This window comes from Salvia miltiorrhiza, chromosome 8 (genome assembly GCF_028751815.1).
Source record: "Salvia miltiorrhiza cultivar Shanhuang (shh) chromosome 8, IMPLAD_Smil_shh, whole genome shotgun sequence".
Taxonomy (NCBI): Eukaryota; Viridiplantae; Streptophyta; class Magnoliopsida; order Lamiales; family Lamiaceae; genus Salvia; species Salvia miltiorrhiza.
The window spans coordinates 53,037,769-53,046,712 of record NC_080394.1 but is presented as its reverse complement, the minus strand read 5'-3'; the positions used below and the strand labels follow the sequence as shown (position 1 = coordinate 53,046,712).

The 8,944-nt window shown below is 38.9% G+C and overlaps 1 protein-coding gene across 2 annotated transcripts; it reads left to right on the top strand.

Annotated features, from left to right (window-relative positions):
- The first annotated feature begins 4,963 nt into the window (after positions 1 to 4,963).
- On the top strand, positions 4,964 to 8,289 carry LOC130999065 (beta-amylase 2, chloroplastic). Of its 2 annotated transcripts, XM_057924536.1 has the most exons (9): positions 4,964 to 5,369; positions 5,836 to 5,892; positions 6,068 to 6,271; positions 6,355 to 6,549; positions 6,837 to 7,001; positions 7,121 to 7,381; positions 7,459 to 7,677; positions 7,754 to 7,973; positions 8,077 to 8,289. In XM_057924536.1, the coding sequence occupies exons 1-9, from the start codon at positions 5,112 to 5,114 to the stop codon at positions 8,154 to 8,156; spliced, it is 1,659 nt and encodes a 552-aa protein (XP_057780519.1). In that variant the 5' UTR covers positions 4,964 to 5,111; the 3' UTR covers positions 8,157 to 8,289. The 2 variants fall into 2 exon arrangements, with proteins under 2 accessions (XP_057780519.1, XP_057780520.1); XM_057924537.1 differs by lacking the exon at positions 4,964 to 5,369 and having other exon boundaries at positions 5,838 to 5,953.
- The last annotated feature ends 655 nt before the right edge of the window (positions 8,290 to 8,944 follow it).

Sequence of the window (8,944 nt, the reverse complement as noted above, 5' to 3'; positions counted from 1 at the left end):
CTCTGATCAGCTGGTGTCCTCATCTTTTCTGGCCATTTGACCTTGTCTCCGAGCCCCTTAAGAGCCTCGACCGCCTCGGCTGGTGAGATAGACAAGTTGTATTCTGGTATATTTGCCCTCTCACGTGGTCGTGACTCGTAAGGGTGGTCATACTGTCTCCTTCTGTATTCTTGTCGTGGGGGTGGGTAAGGCTCAGATCGCCTGTCACTCGTCCGTCTATCCACCCTGGAATCTCTTCTAGTGTGTCTGCTTGGTGAAGATCGGTGATGGCTGTATTGATCTTCCTCCCACTTGATTTGTGCCCACGCCTTGGCGAGGACGTCTTCCATTGTTCTACAAGGGTATTTGGTGAGGTCTTTGTAGAGGTCCGAGTCGGGCAGAAGGCCCTTTCGAAAGGCGGTGATCGCTGTCTGGGTGCTGCAATTCGTAATGGACACCTTCTCCTTGTTGAATCGACCTATGTAGTCTCGAAGGGACTCATCACGTCGTTGGATCACGGCGTAAAGATCCTCTGATATCTTTTCAAGTTTCCTGCTACTAGCATATTGCTGCACAAATATATCGGTTAGTTGAGCAAAACTTGAAATAGAATAATTGGGAAGGTTAGTGTACCACTGGAGGGCCGGTCCCGTCAAACTAGAACCGAACCCCTTACACATGCAGGCCTGCCTCAATCCACGAGGAATTGCGGCAGTGAACATCCGTTGCTTGTATTGAGCTATGTGGTCGGTCGGATCCGTGGTTCCATCAAACATTTGCATGATTGGAAAGTTGAACTTGACGGGCATTTCAACTAGAGCAATTTCATCCACAAATGGCGAGTCGGCGTAGCAATTCTCTGAGCTTTTGTGGATGGGTGCCGGGACACCAGGAATTCGCTGGATCAAGGCCTCCATTTCGGCCAACTTTCTTGCCAAGCCCTCGTCTCTGATTGCATACGGGCCGATCGCGGTTGGTTGGGTGAATTCATTCCCAAACAGCTGCTCTTGGGTGATCTCCCTCTGGCTGGGTCCGTCCGCCTGTTGATTGGCTTGGCTTGGCGCGACCGCCAGGTTGGGCCCCAGTATAGTAGGTTGTATGCCTCCTACGGCGGCATTGCTCATTGCTATGCCCGGGGTGGTGAAGTTGGTTCGGGTGAGTTGTCCTCCGATGGTGGTTGTTCCATCCTGTCGGAGTGTTCCTGCATTCAAAGTAACACGGCCTGGATCAGTCAGGTTACTAACGACATTGCGGTTTCTTACCGAAGATGACGGATCCATCATGAGATGGTTGGATCCATCCTTGTGAGTGATCGGTGTATCTCCCAGGGGTTGCATGGAAGATACTTGGGCTCGGAAGCCGGGAGGTTCAATGATCTCGATAGGCTCCATGGCTTCGAGACGGTCATACAAGTTGGCGTTCTCCTTTTCCAACTTCTTGCACCTCTCCCGTTCCTGATTCATCTGTTCAGTCAGTGCGGAAATCTGGGCGGCTAGGTCAGCCTGAGTAGTTTGAGCAACCACGTGGGGTGCGTCAGGAGTTTCAGATCCGTCGCGACCGTCAGACATGATTGATGCTTGTAGAGATCTACGGAAAGTGCGTTGATTCGCTTGATTGCTAGGGCCCCACGGTGGGCGCCAAATTGTAGAGGCTAAAATCTACAATTGAAGTTGACGTCTGCACGTCCGGATGGATTGGGCACTAGCAACCTGTCAACACAAGAACACGTAAGAGCCCTAGGTTGAGCACCGGGTGGGGGTGTCGACCGTAGAGCCTCCGACGCTCAAGTCAGTATCGGAATAGCCAAATAGTGATAAACGAATTGAAATAGAGAGAAAGGCAGGCTGGAGTGTGCGGTTACTCCAGGCTGCAAGCGGCGTCGGAGGGTGGAAACGGTGACAATGTTGTGACAATGGAATATGGGAGGCGGAGATAGGCCAAGTTGGCTAGGCGGCGGAGTAGAGAGAATTCAAAGAGTAGAGAGCAAGTAGGATTTCGTGTCCCCTTATGATCTGGTCTGGATGTTTATATAGGAGACATCCAGCCGCTAGGGTTTTACAGCCTGGCCCCGTCAAACCTATCATCCATCCGGTTGTTGCGATTTGGACGGGATCATGAAGATTCCCCTCTGACTGCGTCAGCTTGGTGGAAGACGTTTTTTTTTAGGGCTTGACGGCTGGGAGACGTTTTCTAGGGTTTTGACGGCTAGGTCTCATAACTTCGTCGATCCACGTCGGCTAGAACCCTTGGCCGTATGCGATACATCCAGCTTAATTGTGGTTTTAAGTCGATCTATGGTTTTTCGGGCTAGACGGGCCAGTCCGTTTGACCAGTTGGGCTTTTTAGGATTGTGCCAAACTGGCAAACTAGCTTGGTGGGCTTAGGCCGAATGCAGCCCGATTGTTCAGGCAATTTGGACCTAAAGTGGATAGTCAACCTGGGTCGGTCCAGGTTGATCCCGTGATAAATATAATTTCATTTATTGGGCTTGAGCCAAGTTGACGAATTTTGCCCACTACAGACGTCATAAGGGTATCTATGATAGGGACTAAATTGCTACTTTTTTCTTTGTCAAATAGTAAATTTTTATGCTAGAAAATATTGAATGCACGCATAAAATCGAATTTTAAATAGTGAATAAAGTATAAAGAGTTAGATAGTACATAAATCCAATTACAAAATGAAAGTGCAAAAATATATTAAAAAAAATAGAAATATAAAGATTCGATAAAAGAAAATTGAAAGTAAAGTTAAAATGCTAGTATTCTCTTCGTACCACGAATCTTGACACGTTTGGTTTTGGCACGAAAATTAAGGAATTGTAAATTAGTGTTTTAAATGTGTAGGTAATAAAGTATAAAAATGATAAAATAAAAGAAAGAAAATAATAAAGTAATAAAGTAGAAGATATAATGTAATTAAGATCCCTTATTTTTAGATTAATTATTGTTTTATTTGAAAATGTGTTAAGATTTGTGGGACGGAGTAGTTTGTTTGCTATTCATTTGATTGATTGATTGATGAACTAAGCATATCTATTCGAAATGAAAATTAAATTAAATCAAATTGGGCTTGGACCATAAGCCCAACATATTGCATATCAACTAATCCCACTATGTTAGCTTCAACGGAAATAAATAAGTGGGTGATTGTATTTGGGTTGTTATTTTAAGAACAGTACTGCCGCGATGGACCAAAGTTAATTATTTAACTACCTAGGATTTATATATCTTTAAAGTTTTGGTTAAAAATGTTTATATATAGACTATTTTATCCTTTAGCCCTATATTTTTTCTTTTGACATGACTTTAGCCTTCAAAATTCTGTAAATAGTTGCTCTTCAATTTTTAGACTTTTATTTTCTCCTTTTCGACTATTATATCTTTTGATCATATTTTTCACTTTGGCTATCACTTTCATTAGAAAATGGCAAGGAATTGAAGAAGAATGTAATGAAGTGGAAGAGGAAAGCGGGGGAAAGAAAAATCTATACTTAATAACAAATTGTATGCTCATTTCGTATCGATGAGATTTTCCCCATTAATAAAAACTGCATACAATCCTAAAACCTCTTCCCAAGATCAAAACTAAAAGGCGTGGCGATTTAAGACTAGCCATCCAAATTGCTACTGCGAATTGATTTTTCTTTTGAATTTGGATCCCACTTGCTATTATTGAGCCTCGAAGTTACATGTTATCATTAGAACGCAGTCCACATGTTTGATGAAATGCTTGAATAACTGTGCTTTTAAAAATTCTGTAGAAAAATGGCGTAAGGTTTGATATGGGCCATTGCCAAGGATTTGACGCGGAACAGTGGACGAATTTTGTTGTTTAACTGACAGATATTGAGGAGCCTCAAGAAAAGTAGACGAAAGAAAAAAAAATGGGGGCTAAAGGATAAAATAGTCTATATATAAATACTTTTAATATTTTAATTAGTAAGTGGTTATAGAGAGTAAAATGGAGGCTATGAATAGAATCACCCTACAATCTATATTTTACTAACTAGAATTATCATTTTATTTTTTGACTCTTGTTTATTTGTCAGCCTATATGTGTTTTTAGCCCAAAATGAGGACCCATGCCTTTTATTTGGAGTTCAAATATAATCATTAGAGCATATACCTGGCGGTGGCGCGGAGGCTCTCCGACTATGGAGGGTGGGGTCTTAAATGGCGGGGACCATTTTTAAGAGCCCACCTTAGCTGTCTACTTCAATCAAACTCTAGCAATTTTAATCATGGATTAAAATTTATTATTTATAGCTCATTTGGATTTTAAATATTACTCTATCTCTTTATACGCTTTTGAAATCTTACGTGTCTAAATTAATCGGTTCCTAAAAAACATTCGATTGCAAAGTTTAGACGGTCACTATAGAATTAAGTTTAGTCGAAAAATAAAAGAAATAATAAAATAATTAAATAATTTAATATAAAGTTTAAAATTAATATGCACAATAAGAATTATTTGAAAATCAAGAAGTAATTTATAAGCAATTAAACAAAAAAAAAACTTCAAATTTTCGAGATTGAATGCATGTAAGATGTAACGTTTCAACTAAACAGCCACATTGTGGCCACCCATAATTTACCTAAATAAAAAATAATTTAATTTATTTAACTTATTTTTTAAAATAAAAATAAGATTTAGTTATATTATTATATTCTCTACATTGTAATTATTTTTTTGTAATTTTTTGGTAATTTTTTTATTTTTATTAAAAAATAAATTAAAAAAATAATAATAAATACAATGAAGAGAATATAATAAAATAATTAATCTTATTTTTATATTAAAAAACAAATTAAATAAATTAAGATTTTTCTTATTATATTAGTGCGTGGATGGCCACAAGGTGGCTGCATAAATTTATTGAAAATTTGAAATAAGATACCTAAATATACCTTTTTACTTATTTCTAAACTGAATCTTGATTATTTAATTTAGTTTTGAGTCTTTCTAAAAAAAACTCGGATCCCGCAACCCTGCCTCCAGTTTCACGGATTCCGTTACTTACCCGGGCCCGCCATCTATCTCTCACTATATATCACTCTCTCACACAAACTGCGTGTGTGTCTGTGTACACGAGAACTAAGCTGCAGAGAGAGACATAGAACTAATTGAGAATGGCGGTTAATCTTTCACGCAGCTCCACGCTGCTCCGCACAATGAATTCTGCTCCGTCGGTGGCGGTTCCGCGTCTTTCTCCGATTGTAATTCGCGGTGGTCGGAAAGCAGTTCAGCTCTGTTCCGGCAAATTGAGCGGTTCACTGAAATCTGGCCTTCGCTGTCGCGCAATGGTCGGAGAAGCTGCGGAGGAAATCAAGGAAGATGATAGCGTTTCGCTTGATGATTCCGCGGCTGCTTCTTCGAAGAACCAGCAGGTGATTTTCTTAATTCTATTTTTTTTTCAGCTAGAGAGATGAAAATTGAAATTCAGTATTTGTTACTGATTTATTTGTTAGCAGATAGTTAGAGATTAGCATTTTTGGTGAGAAGATGAGGTCGACACAATGCACTGATTTGTTAGGATCACCATTTTGGTAAATCTAAATTTCTGAAAAGCAAATGCGGAATATGGAACATATGCAGATATGCTAGCAGTAGCACAACTTAGTGATCACTACTTGTATATGACTGTGTTCATAATTTCAAATAGCTTTAATCTATCTCCAGTGGATTTTGTTGGCTACAATTGTATTATAGACTGCTTAAGTATTTTGATATCTGCTTAAGTTTTGATATCTCCAGTGGATTTTGTTGGATCTATTAGAAATTACTTCTTGAAATAGTATTTTGATGTCTGCTTAAGTTTTGCTCATCTTTAATGTTATCATTGTTGTTCCGCAGGTTCAGGAGCGAGACTATACTGGCACGCCTTACGTTCCAGTCTTCGTGATGCTACCTGTGAGTTGCAAATCATCTGTGACATGTTACACCACTTCCATTAACTAACTTTTGCTTGAATGTATGCAATGACTTGTTTTTTTCATTTTTTTTGTTAATTTTTCTTTAATATTGATTTCATTTCTAGTATACGAATTGGAACTCAAGTCGTAACACTAGTTCATTTCTGAAATAGTTGGGACTCATCAATATGGATTGTGAGTTGGTTGATGCTGATGACTTGATAAACCAACTGAGAATCCTTAAATCGATTAATGTTGATGGTGTTATGGTTGATTGCTGGTGGGGCATAGTTGAAGCACATACCCCTCAGCAATATAACTGGTCCGGCTATAGGAAGCTGTTTCAGATTGTACGAGATCTTGATCTCAAGCTGCAAGTGAGTGATTGACTTTAGCTTTGAAATTCATATTGACTTTGTTGACGTTGCTTTTGTTTTTAACTGATTATTTGTTCACATAGGTGGTTATGTCTTTTCATGAATGTGGAGGCAACGTTGGTGATGATGTGCATATTCCGCTTCCACAATGGGTCATGGAAATCGGTAGTTCAAATCCTGATATTTTCTTCACGGATAAAGAGGGAAGACGCAACCATGAATGCCTCACTTGGGGAATTGACAAACAACGGGTTTTGAAAGGTAGAAATGCTCTTGAGGTAAGCTAGCCCGGTGCTATATTGCGCTCTTGTTGTGTCATATGGCTTATTTTCTTAATATGTTAGTCAATTATGCTAATTTCTTTTTCTAGTAGACATTGTTTTCTCATAGTTAAAATTGTTCATAAGTTCGCATGCCAATGTATCTAATGCTTATCTCTCCGTATATAACTTTTCATTTACTCCTGAATTTGAAAGTAATTTCTATGCTTATTTTGAGAATGCTTTTTTTATCTTGATCATTTCTTTGTGTAAACTATTAGCATGTAAATGATGAGAATATGTAGGTGTATTTTGATTATATGAGAAGCTTCCGAGTAGAGTTCAACGAATTCTTTGAAGATGGATTTATCTCTGAAATTGAAATTGGACTTGGAGCATGCGGGGAGCTGCGGTATCCATCTTATCCGGCAAATCATGGCTGGGAATATCCTGGTATTGGTGAATTTCAGGTAGTCTTTGGTTGCATTGACTCGAATAGCTTGTCAGGATTGTTAGTGTGGTTCATCTGTTAGACTTGATATATTCTAATGCAATTAGTGAAACAGACTTTTTTTTCTTTCTCCATTAGTGCTATGATAAATACTTGATAGAGAGTTTAGAAAAGGCAGCAGAGGCGAGGGGTCACTCGATTTGGGGTAGAGCACCTGATAGTGCAGGTTCCTATAACTCCAAACCACAAGATACGCGATTCTTTTGTGATGGAGGTGATTACGATGGTCACTATGGTCGATTCTTTCTAAAATGGTATTCCGGCATCTTGGTTGACCACGCTGACCGAGTATTGGCCATGGCAAATATTGCCTTTGAAGAGACGCCTATTGCTGTGAAGGTCAGTGAACTATTTGATATGAACACTTCCATTATTCACTGAAATGTTTTGTTATGTCTTTTGTTGTTGGTTAGCAGCTCTCAGGAATCCATTGGTGGTACAAAACTGCCAGTCATGCCGCAGAACTAACTGCGGGCTTCTACAATCCTGCCAATCGCGATGGTTATGCTACTATAGCATCAGTGTTGAAAAAGCACGAGGCTACTCTCAATTTTACATGCGTTGAGCTACGAACAATGGATCAACACGAGGACTTCCCAGAGGCATTAGCAGATCCTGAAGGACTGGTGTGGCAGGTTAGCATCAGAAATTTGAGCTTTGGTCCGAGCAGATATATTTGTGTCTGAAATTATTGATGTAAAAACATTTTAGGTGCTAAACGCTGCTTGGGACGTCGGCATACCAGTGGCAAGTGAAAACGCTCTTCCATGCTACGACAAAGAAGGCTACGATAAAATACTGGAGATTGCAAAACCTATCAGCGATCCAGATGGAAGACATTTATCCGCGTTTACCTACCTTAGGCTAACGCCACCGTTGCTGGAGGAACAAAATTTCACAGAGTTCGATAGATTTGTTAAACGATTGCACGGTGAGTCCCTTTACATTTGATGTTGTTGTGATCATGTAAAACAAACATTTTGTTCACTTCACTCATTCAATCTCCCATTCGCACATTTCATGAAATTTTGCAGGGGAGTTTGTATCAAACGTCCAACCTTATCACGAAGAGGAGAAGGAAGAGGAGACGGGGGAGACTGTACCTCTGGATTAGTAAGTCATTCGATCCAAATTCTAAATAAATGGAGATGATCATATCAAAACGCTAGAGCAGAAAAGTAAGCAATATGGTTGTAGCTGATATTACTAACTGTTTTTAGTAGAGTAAATTAACAGGTACAATATCATCACTTATCTTGTATGTCTTCTGTTTTTATTTGATGCTTTTCTAAATTTTGTGATTGAGGTTTTATTTATTGAGGTTAAACTTATTTATTATAATAATAATAAAATTTCTAAAATTAACGATATTTTTCAGTAATATAATTGATAATATCTTAAACATAATACTCCCTCCGTCCCACGAAGCATGACCCAATTTCTTTTTTGGTTTGTCCCACGAAGCTTGACCTGTTTATAAAAATGGCAAAAAATTTACTCTTTATTCGCCTTTTCACTTTTTCACCTGTCACACTTAACACATAAAATATCAATTTCTTAATACTCGTGCCGAAAAGAACTGGGTCATGCTTCATGGGACGGAGGGAGTATTATACTAATGGCATGTATTCCATTTTGGGGTGTCCCAAGTTAAATGGTCCAATTCTATTTTTGGTAATAATTTTATACTATAAATCACATGGGCCCACATACCTTTACATAACTTTTACATTATAAATCACTTGGGCCCACATACCTTTACACTCTTTTACACTAAAAATTACATGCGCTCACATATATTTACACACTTTTACATTATAATCTTACTTTCCTTAATATTCGCGTCGAAAAAATATGTGCCATAAATTATGGGACGGGGGAGTAATTAGAAAATAACATCAA